Here is an 18,590-nt window from a genome sequence, read left to right as displayed (position 1 = left end):
ACATTGCAAAATCCCAGAACTGAAATCTTGAAAAACTGAAAAATGGAAAGAAAATTGAAGAATCGGAAAAGTGAAAACATCCAAAACTGAAACATTGACAAATTCAGAAATCGAAAAATTGAAAAATCACAATTGAAGAAAGAATTGAAAAATCGAGAAATAGAGAAATGCGAAAACCAAAAAATTAGTTAATCGAAAAATTGAGAAATCGAAAAATTTAGAAACGTCAAAAATTGACAACTAAAAAATAAAAAAATTTAAAAATCGTAAAACTGAAACATCGGAAAATTGAGAAATCGAAAAATGAAGAAATTCGAGAAACCGAAAATATGAAGAATCGAAAAATCGAAGAATCGATAAATTGAAAAATCCCAACAGTAATATGTCGAAAAATTGAGAAATCGAAATCGAGCAAAACTGAAGTATCGTAAAATTAATAAATTGAAAAAATGAAAATTTTTGATAAAAAAAATCCTACCAAAAACTAAAAATTCAAAAAATCGAGAAACTGAACAATCAAAAAATCAAAACATTAAATTCCCAGTAAGTTGATAAATTTAAAAAACAAAAATTTAAAAAATCCAAGAATTGAACAACAAAAAAATCTAAGCCTGAAAACTCAGAAAATCGAATGATCGAGAACTCAAAACATCAAAGAAAACAAAAAATCTAAAATTTAAAAATTCGACAAATTGAAAAATCATGGAACTGATTCATTACTACTTTCAAGTCCAGGGACAAATGCTTGTTACGGGTACTTCACAAGTTTATTTTTAAAAACTCTGCTACCAATAGATCATTAATTTTCCTCTGATATTCCTGTTAAAATTATTCGACGTATTTTGCATTAATTTGTGGTATATTTTGATTTTAATAAACACATTATTATTTAAACAAATTGTACCACTAACAAACATTTAATGACTCTGCGCCCTGTAAAAAGTGATGTTTTATCCATGTGCGAATTTTCAAGCGATTCTATGATGGTTAAGACTCAAAAAACTTGAAAAGAAAACATACAATGGTGCTTTTTTTACGATATTTCTCAGCCATATTTTTTTAATTGATTGAACTGGTCTCTGCGCTCTAGAATATGAAAAAAGCTGCAGTTTGATGCATGATACATCCATATTAATATCATTTTTTCATACAAAAAACCAAAAAAATTTTATACCTCGTCTACCGAGTCCCCTTAATAAAACATAACCTAACAAAAAAACTTCAGGGAATTTTTATTCTCTGCATCGAATACCAACAACCTCACTAGATTTTCATGGCCAACCCTACTATATAAAGATCGTGAACGCATAATATTCATTGCTATTTTTCAGACTGCGAGTTCGTCCTGGACTTACACCGCCGGTTTCTAGATTTGTGTAGAAAAGGATACTTGGAAGCCGACATTTTTAGCTTTATTGAGACGTCGTTCACTCTAATGTCGTTCGTGTATTTGAAAATAGTGGCGTATGAGTCAGCTGGTAATGTTTCGATTATTTATTATCGTTTTTAATTAAATAAGTTAATTTTTGTTGTAGATCCTGGCGTCGGAGTTAAATGCGACGTGCCGTTAGATCACCGAGAAATATGCAAACCCGCCGGAAGAGATTGTTTTTTATATTTAGAATTAATTAAAATAATTAAGAAATATATGTCAAGTGATACGCTATCCGATTAGGGCGATAATCGCCTGTTAGTTTGATTCAAATTGTGATGCTAGTCTAAGTATAACCAGTTTTGAGATTTCTTATTACTTGAACTAGAATCTATGTTCTCAGGTATTCCTTATTTATCATTCCTGTGTCAGTATTTGCTGTTATTTATTACAATTGGTTGTAACCGTGTTTACGTTTAGTTAAGATCTTTAATACCTACCTGCTAGAACGAAAACTGAATGTAAATATTGTGAATGCAACGTGTGCCATTACCAAAGATTGTTTTTTACTAAATAAGACCTAATCAGAGCTATATTTTTCTAAATTGCGTAGGTAGTGTTAGTAAAAAATACTATGCTTCAGAAATTTTGCACCCACACCAAAATTTTATGTGGGTGCAAGTACGACGTTCCTAAGTGATAAATTTCGTCGAAGAATGTTACCTAAATTCTACTAATGTGATTTCGTACCTGTAGCTTGTCACCAATAAAACTCAGCACGCATTTATACATTTATTTATGTAAATAACACATCCTAAATTAAACACACTCAACCATTTTATTCCAATACAGCTTACACAGTTAAATGAAAAAAATCAATATATACATATTGGTTCAATTGTTACTATCTATCAATCTTAGTTACTATGAAACAACGTCACAGGCTTGTTCTAGAACAGCTCCACTGTAAGCCAAATCCCAATAGTGTTCCACTTTGTGTTTCTTGAAGTGCTCACGGGCCAGTCTTTCCGTAGGACAAGCCTTGAATTTAACCTCCCCGAAATTTCTCTGTTTACTCGTGCCCTCCCAGACCAGAAAACACTTATTCGGGACTTCATTCCCATCTGGGTCTTTCACGATGTCCTCTTCCCACTTGACCCGATTCAACATCAACCTAAAAATTTTTTGTTTGAAACTCAGCTACCTACCTAGTCAGCATTTAAAACTTCACCTTTTGTATTTCTTCTGCTGCTTGGGTCCACCTTCCACCACTACCACGCAACAATCCGGATACAACACGATACATCCGGTCATGAACAGCTGTTTCGCGTTTGTTTCCACTTTGAACTTCTTGGAAGCTAGTTCGTGGAGGTCTCTGATTCGATAAATCGACACGTTCACCCCCAACGAAGTGTCTTCTTTGAGTTTTTTTATTTTCTTGTCGCGTTTCTGCTCGGTGGTTAGTTTTCTTGCAGCGTTGGCGTCTTCGTGGGCTTTCTGTCGTTTGGCCATTTGCTCCCGGACGTGGGCTTCTATTTTCGTGGGGTCTTGGACGGCCTCCGTGCCCAAAGCTCGCATTAAATTCGAGATTCGTAGTTTGGGTTCTGGGGGCGGTTCGAGGCCTAGACGGATTTTCTCCTGCTCTTCTTTCCACATTTCGCGGCGGTTTTGGCGGCGGAGTTTCTTGCGTTCTTTTTTGGTGAGGAATACTGGCATGTAGACGGGCTTGATGGGGTCGGCTGAAAAAGTACTTTCGTCACACTTGTATACCTACGTCAAATTCACCACAGAACGACTGACACCGAACTTTAAAACGTGTTCCAGAATTTTTGTGGATTTTTCGGCGCTTTCGCACAAAAGCTAAATCTCACTAGTGAGTACGAAATTCGTCTTTATGTACATGTTGCATAGTAAAGTTTTCAAAATTTTTATGACGTAAAATGGAATTCCATCAACATTGATCATGAGTAATAACGAATACCCTGCGGCTAATTAAATTGGTAAAAGTGAAAGTGTTACTAGAAATGATGGTCACTCTCAATACATTTATTAAACAAAAATTTCATTTAAAAATATATTATTCGGTGAATTTAATTTCGCCTTAACTTTGGATTATTTTAACTGGACATTTCTACGTAAACATGTTTTTCTCTCATAATTTTTAGCCAAAATGGTTATAGCTCTAGAATTTTCGATTTTCATCCCCAAACGCTAGGTATTTCAATTCAGCACGTTAAAAAAAAAATTCTGTAACGGTTGTTGATTCGATAAGTTCATGAAAAAACTCAAATTTTGAAATTAAAAAATAAATTTATAACAAAAATGATATCACGGTTCCGAAATTTTTGATTTTCGCTTTGTATCTTGGTCCGGGAAATCCAACAAGATTTATTTTTCGATTCAGTTCGTTAAAACCTACATCCCAGTTTTTTTAATAGATTTTTCGAATAAGTGAACATTTTGGTAGGTGCATGTGTTAATTATTGACATGCAACTATTTTTTGTTTAATTCCCATTTCTTGACTTTCGACTGTTTTGATTTTTCACTTTTTTAATTCTTCAATTTTTCGACTTCACTTTTTGATTTGTCGATTTCTCAATTTTTTAATTATCAGTTGGATGTTTCTGTTTTGGTATTTTTCCGATGTTTTAATTTTACGTTTTTACAGTTTTTCCCCTCTTCAATTTTACGATTTGGTCTTTGTAATTTTTCAAATTTGACTTTTATAAACTCGCAATTTTTCGATTGTCCATTTTTTTGATTCTGCGATCTTTCGATTTTTTGGATTTTTGATTTTTCAATTTTTCAAGGTTTTGATTTTTCGGCTGCACTTTTTGACTTTTTGATTTCTCAATTTTTCGAAATTTCAGTTTTGGGATTTTTCAGATTATTGATTAATTATTCAATTTTTTGATTTTACAATTTCTCAAGTTTTCAATTTCTCGATTTTCAATTTTCCGATGTTTCAGTTTTTCAATTTTTGACTTTTCTAAATTCTCAATTGTTCGATTTTTCAAGAAATCGGTATTTTGATTTTCTTATTTCTTGACTTTCGACTGTTTCGCTTTTTCAGTTCTTCAATTCTTCAATTTTTGGATTTTTCAGGTTTTTGATTTTTCAATTTTTCAATTTTTAAGGTTTCGATTTTTCGACTTCACTTTTTTGATTTTTCGATTTACTAATTTTTCAATTTTTTAGATTCTGCTTTTGGATATTTCAGTTTTGGCATTTTTCAGTTTATTTATTATTCAAGTTTTTGCCTCTTCAATTTTACGATTTAAATTTTTTGCAATTTTTCAAATTTGACTTTAATAAACTTTTATTATTTTTTGATTTATTTTTTCAATTTTTCTATTTTTTAGATTTTTGATTTTTCAGTTTTTCAATTTTTAAAGGTTTTGAATTTTCGACTTTTTGATTTTTCAATTTTTACATTTTTTTTAATTTCTCAGTTTTACGTTTTTTCAATTTCATGATTTTTAAATATTTCGATTTTTCAATATTTGACTTTTCTAAATTCTCAATTATTCGATTTTTCAATAAATCGATGATTTTCTCATTTCTTACTTTCAACTATTTCGATTTTCCTGTTCTTCAATTCTTCGATTTTTCAGGTTTTTGTTTTTTTAATTTTTAAGGTTTCGACATTCCGACTTCACTTTTTTGATTTTTCGATTTCTCAATTTTTCAAATTTTCAATTTTTAGATATTTCAGTTTTTCTTTCATTTTTCAATTTTTCGAAATTTCAGTTTTGAGATTTTTCAGTTTATTTATTATTCAATTTTTCAATTCACATTGTTGAATTTTTCTCCTCTTTAATTCTACGATTTTTAAATATTTGGTTCTTGCAATTTTTCAAATTTGTTTTTTATAAACTCTGTTTCTCGATTTTTCATTTCTTCAATTCTTCAACTTTTCAGGTTTTTGATTTTTCAGTTTTTCAATTTGTAAGGGTTTTGATTTTTCGACTTCACTTTTTTGACTTCTTGATTTTTCAACTTTTACAATTTTTTTAATTTCTCAGTTTTTAGATATTTCAGTTTTGAGATTTTTCAGTTTTTCTTTCGTTATTCAATTTACGATTTTACAATTTGTCAGTTTTTCAATTTCTCGATTTCTCAATTTCCCGATGTTTCAGTTTTACGTTTTTGAATTTTTCTCTTCAATTTTACGAATTTTAAATATTTCGATTTTTTAATTTTTCAGTTTTTGATTTTTCTTTTAGACTTTTCTGTTCTTCAATTCTTCAGTTTTTCGTTCTTTTTTCAGTTTTTCGATATTTCAGTTTTGGCATTTTTCAGTATTTCGATTCTTCGAATTTTCGATTTCTGACTCCTGGATTTTTCGATCTCTCGATTTTTTAACTTTTTCGAACCAATTTTTCGATTTTAAAATTTTTAGCTATTTTAATTTTTCAATTTATTAAATTTTAGATTTTTCGATCTCTTGATTTTTCATTTCAGTTCTTCGATATTTAAAGTTTTCGAATTTTCAAATGTTTCGATTTTTTAATCATTCAATTCTTCAATTTCTCGATTTCACAATTTTCCGATGTTTCAGTTTTACGTTTTTTCAATTTTTCTCTTCAATATTACGATTTTTAAATATTTCGATTTTTTAATTTTTCAATTTTTTAGGTTTTTAATTTTTCAGTTTCTCAATTTTTAAACTTTTGATTTTTCGACTTCATTTTTTGACTTTTTGACTTCTCAATTTTTCAGTTTTTCCATTTTTTAGTTTTTCTTTCATTTTTCAAATTTTCGAAATTTTAATTTTGGGATTTTTTAGACTATTTATTATTCAATTTTCCGATTTTATAATTTGTCAATTTTTCAATTTCTCGAATTCTTAATTTTCCGATGTTTCAGTTTTACGTTTTTTCAATTTTTCTCTTCAATTTTACGATTTTTAAATATTTCGATTTTTAAATTTTTCAATTTTTGACTTTTCTTTTAGATTTTTCTATTCTTCAATTTTTCGATTTTTCAGGTTTTTAATTTCAATTCTTCAATTTTTCAATTTTTTAGGTTTTTGATTTTCAGTTTTTCAATTTTTAAAGGTTTTGATTTTTCGACTTCACTTTTTTGACTTTTTGATTTCCCAGTTTCTCATTTTTTTTAATTTCTCATTTTTAGATATTTCAGTTTTTCCATTCTTCAGATTATTTATTGTTATTAAATTTTTCGATTTTACAATTTCTCAATTTTTCAATTTCTCGATTTCTCAATTTTCCGATGTTTCAGTTTTACGTTTTTTCAATTTTTCTCTTCAATTTTACGATTTTTAAATATTTCGATTTATTATTATTATTATACGAATATCGAGCAGAGGTAAAAATCTAATCCTATTTAATTTACCTTTTCAATTTTTGACTTTTAGATTTTTCTGTCCTTCAATTCTGCAATTTTTCGATTTTTCAGATTTTTCATTTCTTCAATTCTTCAATTTTTCAATTTTTTAATTTTTCAGTTTTTCAATTTTTTAAGGTTATGATTTTTCTACTTCAGTTTTTTGACTTTTTGATTTCTCAATTTTCAATTTTTTAATTTCTCAGTTTTTAAGTACTTCAATTTTTCCATTATTCAGTTTTTCTTTCATTTTTTAATTTTTCGATTTTACAATTTCTCAATTTTTCAATTTCTCGATTTTCCAATTTTCCGATGTTTCAGGTTTACGTTTTTTCAATTTTTCTCTTCAATTTTACGATTTTTAAATATTTCGATTTATTATTATTATTATTATTATTATTATACGAATATCGAGCAGAGGTAGAAATCTAATCCTATTTAATTTAATTTTTCAATTTTTTACTTTTTTAGATTTTTCTGTTCTTCAATTCTTCAATTTTTCGATTTTTCAGGTTTTTAATTTCTTCAATTCTTCAATTTTTCAGTTTTTCAATTTTTTAAGGTTTTGATTTTTCGACTTCAGTGTTTTGACTTTTTGATTTCTCAATTTTCATTTTTTTAATTTCTCAGTTTTTAAGTATTTCAGTTTTTCTTTCATTTTTCAATTTTTCAATTTCTCGATTTCTCAATTTTCCGATGTTTCAGGTTTACGTTTTTTCAATTTTTCTCTTCAATTTTACGATTTTTAAATATTTCGATTTATTATTATTATCATTATACGAATATCGAGCAGAGATAAAAATCTAATCCTATTTAATTTGATTTTTCAATTTTTGACTTTTCTTTTAGATTTTTCTCTTCTTCAATCCTTCAATTTTTCGATTTTTCAGGTTTTTGATTTTTCAATTTTTCCATTTGTCAATTTTTAAATTTGATAGATTTTCAGTTTTTGAACATTTCAGTTTTCCATTCTTCAGTTTTTCGATATTTCAGTTTTGGTATTTTTCAATATTTCGATTCTTGGAGTTTCCGATTTTTGGATTCCTGAATTTTTGGATGTGTCGATTTTTTTACTTTTTCGAGTCAACTTTTCCGATTTTTAAATTTTTGATATTTCAATTTATCAATTTTTAAAATTTTAGATTTTTAGAATTCTCGATTTTTCATTTCAGTTCTTCGATATTTAAATTTTCGAATTTTTCAAATGTTTCGATTTCTTAATCTTTCTGATTTTTTGACTTCCCGGTTTTAGAATTTCTGTTTTTCAATCTGATCTTAGGTTTTTCGAATTTTCGATTTTTTAATTTTTCATTTTTAAAATTTTTCGATTTTTCAATGTGTTGATTTCCCGATTACTCAATTTTTCCATTTTTCCGTTTTGTTTTTCCTCTTTTCCAATTTTAAAACTTTTACCTTCCGTTTTTTCGATTTCACGATTTCTGGATCTTTTCGGATTTTCGACTTTTCGATGTTTCGATTTCCAATGATCCGATTTTTAAATTTTTCGATTTTTTTAATATAAGAGTTCTGATTTCTCAATTTTTCGTTTTTACATTTTAGATTTTTGAATTTTCCACACAAAGTAGAACACATAAAAATAACTACATTTTCCCAAAAAAAATCCATTGGATTATTGCGATTTCAACAATATCGTTAATTTAAGACGTTTTGCTTGTATAAAACACAATTAAAGAATCAATTCTTAGTTAAACAAAAAAAATGTTGCATGTCAAAATCGAGCGAAACATGTGACATGTGATATTATATTTGTAAATAAACCCATCTAAATATGTACAAAAATGTCCACCTATTCGTTATAATATTGAAACAAACAACTATTTCCCCCAGAAATTATATGTAGTCCAAACCAACCAAATCGCTTCTGAACGCTTAGAGTCGACATTGGCGCGAACGCGCTCTGGTCTGTAGATCAAACAAGTTCTCAGGCGACATAAATTTTGATTTTAAAAATTTTAATTTGAACTCGGATATTTCAATAACTAGTTTTATGGACTTTGAGCGAAAAACTGAATGCAAAATATAATACAATTTAATAATTGTATTTATACAATCCAAAATACATCCTATTAGAATTATCCAATTTTGAGAAAAGTCAAATGTCAAAAACATATAATTCGTGCGAGAATGTATTTTGGGTTGCATAAACATTATTATTAAAATGGACAAGGCACGATAGAAAGTAAAATAGGTATTTTTTTCTTTTTGACCTGTTTGAATAAAAAACGACCTGTAACTACTCACTTGGACACCTCAGTTGGGTAGGATGTTCCACCAGAGTGTTAATAACCGACTCCTTGATAGCAATCTTCCCATTAATCATGGTCTCTAAATTATCAATCAAAATAACCGAATCCCACCACTCCATATGCGGCGTCTCTTCAATAACCCCTTCACTCTTTGCAATCAGCGCCAACTTCGTAGCCGACGAAATCCCCGTCTTTTTCGCAATTTGTGAAATTTCATTTTGCAGTTTTTCTAGTTGCGCCTAAAAGTGTCAGACTTAACATGCAAACAAATCTAAACAAATTTAAACCTACCTTCATCCGAAGCCTCTCAGCCTGTTGCAAAAACTTCCCCGGCTCGTGAAACCTCAACATCCTCTTATTCCTCATCGGCGGCTTTATCCCAATGCGCCCATCATAAAACTTAGTCTCGTTACTATCATCAACTTTATCGCTCAACTGACTCCTAAACTGCTCCCGTTTTTGCGCCCTAATGTTGGCTTTAAGCGTCGGCACGACGTGCGTCAACTGCACCGCCTTGCCCGTTTTGTCCACCGTCCTGCCTTCATCATCAAGGATCAACGGTGTCGGTTTATTAGGCACCACTGGTATCTGAATAGCATTAGCTAAAATCCCGCTCGACAGTTTACTCTTGATTTGAGCCTGCAGCTGCGCGATTTTCCGCGCCTTGTCGGCGTCGCCCCGGTTCAGCAGCCCCATCGGGATTCCGTAAATACTAGGTTGGGGGATATTCAAATTCGAAAGGTTCAAGTTTTTGTCGAGGGCTCTCTTGCGCTCCTGAATTTGCTTCTGGGCGCTTTCCATGACCTCGTTCGACTTAGACTTCCTGTCGTTTCTGTCCGAGTCATATCTATTGTCCCTTTCGTCATGCCGCGATTTCGAACGCTTCGAGTCTCGATCTCTGGATTCATCGTGCGATCGTTTTTTTGAACGATGTGACGACTGATAGTCTTCTATTATATCAAAAATTTTGTCGGCTACTCTTGCAGCTTTTTTGCTATCAACATAAGACGAAAGTTTGTCAGTAGTTTTGCGCTTATCATACCCTGAATTTAAACAATGAACAGCGGTACTGACCAGGGAGCTATCACTGCTGCCGAGCACTTTGTACACGGCTTTGTCTATGGAAGGTTTTAAGTCTTCGATTTCTCGTCGCGAGAGGTACGACATTTTTGTGTTTTCTTGTTTATGGCGAGTACGTTTGGGTAACGTTTGCTTTTTAAAAAGTGGGGTTAGGTAACAAGTTACCGAGTAATGCCAACACTGAAAGACAAAAAATACCAGTCACGATGCACTGTCACTGGTCAAATCGACAGGGCTACCAACGACTGCGTACGTCATTTGTCAAGTTTGACATGTCATGTGCATTTGTTGACAAATATGAATTACAGTTTTTAGAAATAGTGTTGATAGTGCCCTATTTGTTTTTTTACACTTCGCTATTACCAGCTTCGTGTTGAAAATAGCAATGGGGACAGTCGAGGTGGATGTCGAATTTTGGTTATTTTACACTTTTGTGGTTGAATTTCATTATAAATTTTTCCTCTTAGTGGAACTTGTGGCTACTTCAAACAGTTTGAAGAATTATCGCAATATATTAAGCCCAAACACCCTGATGTTGCCATAAATGGGCATGAGGGTCGTAGAGCGTCTTTTGAGGTTAAAGTTAATGGTACTCTAGTTCATTCCAAGTTGACTACACTTGCTTATCCCGATTATGATGATCTTTCATCCATTATTGAGGAAGTCGCTGAGGGAAAGGAAATCAGAAAATGTAAACAGCAACCAATTACTAGTTGTGTTATAGCGTAAAAAGTGGCAAATTACATTCAACATTAACTGTGTTAAGTTCTATGATATTTATAAATAAATATTCTTATGATATCTTCTTTTTGCTCTGTTTTACAAGGTGCTTATAAAAAGTCACGCATCAAGTTGGTTGTGGTTAACGCATTTCTAAATAAACATTAATAAAGCAGCTTATAAATACATTTATTAATAAATTAAAAAAAAATAATAACAAATAAAAATGTTGCTCAGAGAAAGCTCTATGCATTAAATAAAAAATGCAGAGTAAGCCCCACCCACCCGCCCCAATTTTAATTGCGATTGTGAGGATTTTGCAACTAAACTCCGCCCTTCTGCTCACTATGGGCGGGGCTTATATTTTGTCCATTTTTTTCTTAGTGTACGAAGTCTTTTTTTCCCAACAAGAAACTGAAAATATGTTTAGCTAGCCTGTGGTTGAAAGAAAACTCTGTATGTTAAAAAAAAAAACAAAGATTAAGCCCCACCCACCCGCCCCAATCTCAATTGTGATGAATTTCATATGGTAATTTTTTGTAGAGGAATGAAGATTTGCAAGTAAATTCCGCCCTTCTGCTCACTATGAATAAAACATTCATCACAATTGAAAAGGGGTGGGTGGGCGGGGCTTATATTTTGTCCATTTTTTTCTTAGTGTACGAAGTCTTTTTTTCCCAACAAGAAACTGAAAATATGTTTAGCTATCCTGTGGTTGAAAGAAAACTCTGTATGTTAAAAAAAAACAAAGATTAAGCCCCACCCACCCGCACCAATCTCAATTGTGATGAATTTCATATGGTAATTTTTTGTAGAGGAATGAAGATTTGCAAGTAAATTCCGCCCTTCTGCTCACTATGAATAAAACATTCATCACAACTGAAAAGGGGTGGGTGGGCGGGGCTTATATTTTGTCCATTTTTTCTTAATGTACGAAGTCTTTTTTCCCAACAAGAAACTGAAAACATGTTTAGCTATCCTGTGGTTGAAAGAAAACTCTGTATGTTAAAAAAAAAACAAAGATTAAGCCCCACCCGCCCGCCCCAATCTCATTGTGATGAATTTCATATGGTAATTGTTTGTAGAGGAATAAAGATTTGCAAGTAAATTCCGCCCTTCTGCTTACTATGAATAAAACATTTATCGCAATTGAGAAGGGGTGGGTGGGCGGGGATTATATTTTGTCCAATTTTTCTTAATATACGAAATCTTCTTTCCCCAAAAAGAAACTGAAAACATGTTTGATTATCCTGTTGTTGAAAGTAAACTCTATCCATTAAAAACAAAACAAAGATTAAGCCCCACCCACTCACCCCAATTTCAATTGTGATGAATTTCATATGGTAATTTTTTGTTGAGAAATGAGGATTTTGCATCTAAACTCCGCCCTTCTTCTCACTTTGAATAAAACATTCATCACAATCGAGAAGGGGTGGGTGGGCGGGGCTTATATTTTGTTTGTTTTTACTTAATATACGAAGTCTTCTTTTCCCAACAAGAAACAAACTGAAAATATTTTTGACTATCCTGTTGGTGAAAAAAAACACTATACATTAAATTAGAATTTGTTTTAAAGTGAAGTATCTATAAGGTCTGTTATGTTGGAAGAATTTGTTCACCAGATGCAATCACTATTGTTTGAGGTTATGCAACACAATATGCATTATGAATGGGCTAAGATGTAACAGTGATAGGAAGAATTATTTTTAAAAAGTAATTGTCATTACTTTAACAATTACTTTTTGCACTTTGAAAAATTTGATGAAGCACAACTTTAGATCTGTTGTAAAACTATAAACTCCGTTGCCAACTTGCTTGATAGTAACTTTAATGTTCAACTTTTGCCGTATTTAACCAATCAATCAACTTTATTGCTGTTAAAAACTTACAAATACAGTTTTATACAAGTCAAATACAATAAATTAAACCCATAAAATATTAAAATTTCTACACCGAAGACAGAGCCGAAGATAATCCTCAAAACTATAAAAACAATTCATAATAAGAAAAGTTTTTAGAAGAAAAGTGGGGGATTGAAGTTGATTACTACAAAAATTTACCATTTAGACATGTTTTAAGTTTCTTGTTGTCAAAATAAGTCTACACATATTAAGAAAAAAAAAAGGCAACATGTAGCCCCGCCCACCCTCCCTATCTCAATTGTGATGATTTTTTTTATTCGTCATGAGCCAAGAAGGCGAAGCTTAACTGCAAAATCCTTATTTCTCCTCCAGAAATTAAAAACATACTTTTGAGCATTGCGTTGTTCAAAGAATAAATAATATGTACCTGCCCTGATCTAAATCGTACCTAATGAAGTTTTCATTCGTTGGCAAACCTAGGGGCGGAGCCTAATTGCAAGATCCATATTTCCTAACAAAAATTTACCATTTTAAACGTGTTTAAAGTTTCTAAGAATAAAAAAATCATCAGAATTGAGATTTTGTTTTAACATGTGTAGACTTTTTTTCGCAACATAAAATATGTTTAAAATGGAAAATTTGTAAAAGGAACTATCGATTTTGCAAATAATAGGCTTCGCCCCATAATTGCAAAGTCCATATTTTCTTGCAAAAATGTACCATTTTAACCATGTTCTAAGTTTCTTGATGTGAAAAGATGGCTACGTATATTAAGAAAAAAAAAAGGCAAAATATAATCCCCGCCCACCCGCCCTATCTCAATTCTGATGATTTTTTTTATTCGTCGTAAGCCGAGGTGCGGAAATTAATTGGAAAATCCTTCCAATTTTTCGATTTCCCAATTTTTCCATATTTCTGCTTTGGGATTTTTCAAATTCTCGATAACTCATTTTTAGATTTCTCAAGTTTTTGAATGAACGATTTTTATTTTTTTTTAATATTTCAATTTTTCCATTTTTCGACCAATGGAATATACAACTTTTTTTCGGAAATAAGGTGTAGATAGTAAAAGCAGTTTTTTTAGACACCAACTCAGATATATGTATAAGAGATGATTGTAAACTGTTTAAAAAACTACTTCTGTTAGATATAGTGATAAAAAAATGACGTAAAAACCTACAAAAAATATAGCGTGTTGATGATCTCGGAGAAAGGTTCGACGAAAATCGAAAATCTCAGAACCTGAAAGTCCTCCGTTAATTAAGGCTTTATTTTGTTTTATTCTGGAATACGCGGAAATATGATATGGCTATATAAGGTAAGAGCAGTTTTTATTGAAATTTCATATAGTATATTATTAACCAAGGTTGCAGAGCCAAGCATTCTAGACCGAGCGCAAATCAAAACCCGAGACGCACAGCGTCGAGGGCTCTGAAGCGCGAGGTCTAGGAGTGGCTTTGCAACCGTGGTTAATATACTATTTTTTTCACTAGTAGAAACCATAAGACAATAAACTGAAAAAATAAACGTTCAATTTTTTGACGCAACATGATTTTGTTTTGATTTCTAATCAAACTTAATCTAAATCTTCAACACAAAGAAAACCGTTTATACTTGTCGTTGAATTAATCATTTTATCTTCTACCGTCTCCCAACTACCATGGGTATATTCAAGTAATGTTTGTAGCACACATTTGTTCATTTTTTAAGAAATAATCACATCAAACATTGCGTACATAACCTCAATTTTTCTTTTTGAACCGGTGGTCGCAAAAGTTGAATTTGCTACCTCTAAATGAGTCGACATTTACATGCGTCATGGCTGCTAGTGAAAAAAGTCTCTTTTGCTCCACGTTGGCCACCAACGAGCGATTTTCATGATTTTTGTGAAACTTTGCTGGTTTTGAATTTGAATTTTCTGTCCTCGATAGTTGATGCTCAGCAAGAACCACGGGAAGGTCTGGAGCAGATCTCGCTAGGAAAGGAGAGGGCTAGGAATTGTTAATGAGTGATAGAACGTTATACAGTACAATACAACGGAAATACAATACAGGTACCTACAATCTAGCTACAATACAGAATACACTACAGATACAGATACAATTCAGATACAATACAAATGCAAAGTTAGTACCCAATACACCACCGGAAGAAATTGCACCAAAAATTGAGAATGTTGCAAAATGAAAACCCAAGCAAGCACACCGATGGAACTCGGGACGAAATCTATTGGTCGCAGCGCTCACACGCCCAAGGGAGAACGCAGCCGCATAAATCCAAGGTCGTCTTACCTCATTCTCAAAGAACGATGCAACCCAGCGTCTAAGGGCCAAAAGAACCCCCCCAGGCCAAAGCGTCTGACGACATGGAGAATTCAAACCCGGAACCATAGAATGCACTGTTGCAAAATTAATACCCAAGCAAGCACACCGATGGAACTCGAAACGAAATCTATAGGTCGCAGCGCTCACACGCCCAAGGGAGAAAGCAGCCGCATAGATACAGGGCCGACTGACCTCATCCGTTTAGGATGATGAACCTCATCCGTTTAGGATGATGACCCAGCGTCTAAGGGCCAACAGAACCCCCCCAGGCCAGAGCGTCTGGCGACATGGAGAATTCAGTCTCGGAACCAAAGAATGCACTGTTGCAAAATTAAAACCCAAGCAAATGCACCGTGAAAACAAAGCATTTGCACCACTGGAGCTAAATTGACAAGACCCAAGTTAAGTTAGTAACACATACAATATACAGTACAAAATGCTTCAGTTACAAAAGTTACAATATACAAATTTCTCCACGTTTGCCAACAAAGAGCGATGACTCTGCTCGCTCGTTGCTGTTGCCCAGCAAGAACCAAACAATACGAGGAGGTCTGGAGTGCGTCTTGCCATTAAAAGAGAGGACACCGTAGTTTGTAAATTTGGACGCCGTACTTTAAAAATGATGCATACGGTATTTTGTGAATTATGAACGCTGCACTTTGTATATTCCAAAGCCGTACTTTATCAGTCCTGAATGCATGTTATTAACAACATATTTCAAAAAAAATCGGGCATTTTTGGAAAAGTATCCACTTTCCTTCGTGTTCACAGCACGTAACACAACATTTTCGCTAATATTTATTAACAATAAATTAGAAATTCGCGAACACGTGCTACTTTTAAGCCAAAACGGAGCTTCAGTGTTGCTGCTACCAGACCGGAATCAAAACTAAACATAAACTAAAAATTGACCTTTTATCAGGTAGCTCACGTGACAGTGACGTCATCGTACGTCACGATGAGATTGCAAAAATTATTTTTCATATTTTAGATCAGAAATTGTATATTTTCGGGGTTAATTTAACAATGTTTAAACAAACTAATTTGTTTTTGCTAACCTCGTGTTCTTAGGAAGATGGATTTCGGTTTAATTATCATATATTGATAGTTATCATATTTGAACATTATGAATTCTATTAATTATATCGCGAAAATGTATAGCTTTGATCCACCAACTTCAATCGTTTCGAAAATTTATCCAAAATGTAAACATTGTCGAATAAACGAATCACGGAATCCGATAAATTAAAACTGAAGTCGTACTTACCTCGTTTTCGGTCCTTTTCGGAAAAATATCCATTTTCGTTCGCGTTCACAGCACTAACACAACATATTTTCCGTAATATTTATTAATAATAAAGTAGAAATTCGCTAAAACGCTCCACCTTTACGCCAAAACGACGCGACGATCTTGCCGCCATCAAACAGAAATTAATACTGAACACAAAGGACCGCAAAACGTGACCTTTATACAGGTAGCTCACGTGACATTGACGTCATCGTACGTCACCATGACACTACAAAATTTATTTTTCATATTTTGGCCGAGAAAATGCACATTTTCGGGGATAATTTAACATTGTTTAAACAAATTGATTTGTTTTTAATAAATTCGGGTTTGTAGGAAAACGAGTTTCGGTTTAATTATCGTATATTGATGCTCATCATATTTAAACATTATTAATGATATTATTTATGTTTAAAATTTATTTATTTATATCGTGAAAATGTATAGCTTTGATCAACCGATTTCAATCGTTTGGAAAATTTTCCCAAAATTTAAACATTGTCGACCGAACGAATCGCGGAATCCGATAAATTAAAACTGAACTCGAACTTACCCTGTTTTCGGTCCTTTTCAGAAAAATATCCACTTTCGTTCGTGTTCACAGTGCTAATACAACACATTTTCACTATTATTTGTTAATAATAAATTAGAAATTCGTGAAAAGAGCCCTACTTTTAAGCCAAAGCGGACTCTGATGTTGCTACCACCAAACCAAGATCAAAAGTAAACGCAGAGGACCGAAACATGTAACCTTTTATCAGGTATCTCACGTGACAGTGACGTCATCGTACGTCACGATGAGATTGCAAAAATTATTTTTCATATTATAGATCAGAAATTGTACATTTTCGGGGCTAATTTAACAATGGTTAAACAAACTAATTTGTTTTTGCTAACCTCGTGTTCTTAGGAAAATGGTTTTCGGTTTAATTATCATATATTAATAGTTATCATATTTAAACATTATGAATTATATTATGTTTAAATTTTATTTAATTATATCGCGAAAATGTATAGCTTTGACCCACCAACTTCAATCGTTTCGAAAATTTTTCCAAAACTTAAACATTGTCGAATAAACGAATTACGGAATCCGATAAATTAAAACTGAAGTCGTACTTACCTCGTTTTCGGTCCTTTTCGGAAAAATATCCATTTTCGTTCGCGTTCACAGCACTAACACAACATATTTTCCGTAATATTTATTAATAATAAAGTAGAAATTCGCTAAAACGCTCCACCTTTACGCCAAAACGAAGCGACGATCTTGCCGCCATCAAACAGAAATTAATACTGAACACAAAGGACCGCAAAACGTGACCTTTATACAGGTAGCTCACGTGACATTGACGTCATCGTACGTCACCATGAGACTGCAAAAATTATTTTTCATATTTTGGCCGGGAAAATGCACATTTTCGGTGATAATTTAACAATGTTTAAACAAATTGATTTGTTTTTAATAATTTCGGGCTTTTAGGACAACGAGTTTCGGTTTAATTATCATATATATTTATGCTTATCATATTTAAACATTATAAGTGATATTAATTATGTTTAAAATTTATTATATAATTTATATCATGCAAATGTATAGCTTTGATCAACCGACTTCAATCGTTTCGAAAATTTTCCCAAAATTTAAACATTGTCGAGTGAAGGAATCACGGAATCCGATAAATTAAAACTGAAGTCGTAAGATAATTAGCTTTTATTTATGCATAAATTGTGCAGTGCGTTCTTTCTAACACTGACCATAGAGATTCCCAACTCAAGGTGTCTACCCCATACTAACTGATATTTTGGTGACTCGATTTTTGCCTTGATGGTTGAACACTGTCACTGTTTTCCGTTTTTGTTGGATCGAGATACTACTTGAGCATCAACTGTTACCTAGCCTCATCTATTAAAACTAGAAATATTTTGATTTGATATTCGAATCGATACTTCGTATTTCGAGTATGAGCATCTACTGAGTTTTATTTATATCAACCATTGTCAAAAATTTGATCGAACGTTGTTTCGACAGAACTTCCTTCGCACCAAAAGTATAATGAAACATATTCAGCATTTTCGAGTTGAGTCTTTTCTTCACACAATTTTGTGATGACCTAATCAACATTTACGTTCAACACGTATACCACCTTGGATTGGTGCAGTGTAATACTAAAAATAACTGTATTGTATTCCCAAAATTATCTGCGAAAATCGAGTGGGCCGTTCCATCAATTTTTTGGGGGGAATAAGTAAATATTCTTAACAATTTACCATGCTTACAGTAACTTTAAAACGTCTGCAAGATCTCAAAGAAGTCATTTCTTCAACTC

General features: G+C 32.2%; 3 protein-coding genes across 4 annotated transcripts in view; 2 read left to right on the top strand and 1 right to left on the bottom strand.

Annotated features, from left to right (window-relative positions):
• LOC135128640 (protein SERAC1-like) overlaps positions 1-2,159 on the top strand; it is a 54,085-nt gene extending 51,926 nt beyond the window's left edge. For both annotated transcript variants that reach the window (XM_064055601.1, XM_064055602.1), the window contains 2 exons: positions 1,332-1,478; positions 1,536-2,159. In XM_064055601.1, the coding sequence (XP_063911671.1) occupies positions 1,332-1,478; positions 1,536-1,675 (287 nt within the window). In that variant the 3' untranslated portion in view covers positions 1,676-2,159. The remainder of the gene's footprint in view (positions 1-1,331; positions 1,479-1,535) is intronic.
• Positions 2,160-2,191: 32 nt separating this feature from the next.
• Positions 2,192-10,254, bottom strand: LOC135128639 (U4/U6 small nuclear ribonucleoprotein Prp3). The gene is made up of 4 exons (XM_064055600.1): positions 9,281-10,254; positions 8,985-9,228; positions 2,604-3,111; positions 2,192-2,546 (listed from the first exon to the last, which is right to left on the bottom strand). The coding sequence occupies exons 1-4, from the start codon at positions 10,154-10,156 to the stop codon at positions 2,297-2,299; spliced, it is 1,878 nt and encodes a 625-aa protein (XP_063911670.1). The 5' UTR covers positions 10,157-10,254; the 3' UTR covers positions 2,192-2,296.
• A 60-nt stretch (positions 10,255-10,314) lies between these two features.
• Positions 10,315-10,870, top strand: LOC135129028 (migration and invasion enhancer 1). Its single transcript, XM_064056113.1, has 2 exons — positions 10,315-10,486; positions 10,537-10,870. Exons 1-2 carry the CDS (start codon positions 10,455-10,457, stop codon positions 10,796-10,798), a joined length of 294 nt encoding a protein of 97 aa, XP_063912183.1. The 5' UTR covers positions 10,315-10,454; the 3' UTR covers positions 10,799-10,870.
• Positions 10,871-18,590: the final 7,720 nt, after the last annotated feature.

Source organism: Zophobas morio, unplaced genomic scaffold, assembly GCF_036711695.1.
Source record: "Zophobas morio isolate AGI-343-1 ecotype UQ-CSIRO unplaced genomic scaffold, CSIRO_AGI_Zmor_V1 ptg000014l, whole genome shotgun sequence".
Classification (NCBI taxonomy): Eukaryota; Metazoa; Arthropoda; class Insecta; order Coleoptera; family Tenebrionidae; genus Zophobas; species Zophobas morio.
The sequence above is the reverse complement of the archived record's forward strand: the minus strand, read 5'-3'. Positions and strand labels throughout refer to the sequence as shown.

Excerpts from the sequence above, each read along its gene's own strand:
- LOC135128639 (XM_064055600.1), bottom strand. The coding sequence starts at position 10,156 with ATGTCGTACCTCTCGCGACGAGAAATCGAAGACTTAAAACCTTCCATA. Across the intron at positions 9,229-9,280 it reads CTGAGAGGCTTCGGATGAAG|GCGCAACTAGAAAAACTGCA; the intron begins GTAGGTTTAAAT and ends TGACACTTTTAG. Across the intron at positions 3,112-8,984 it reads TACCCAACTGAGGTGTCCAA|CCGACCCCATCAAGCCCGTC; the intron begins GTGAGTAGTTAC and ends GTACTTTTTCAG.
- LOC135129028 (XM_064056113.1), top strand. The coding sequence starts at position 10,455 with ATGGGGACAGTCGAGGTGGATGTCGAATTTTG. Across the intron at positions 10,487-10,536 it reads GAGGTGGATGTCGAATTTTG|TGGAACTTGTGGCTACTTCA; the intron begins GTTATTTTACAC and ends TTTTCCTCTTAG.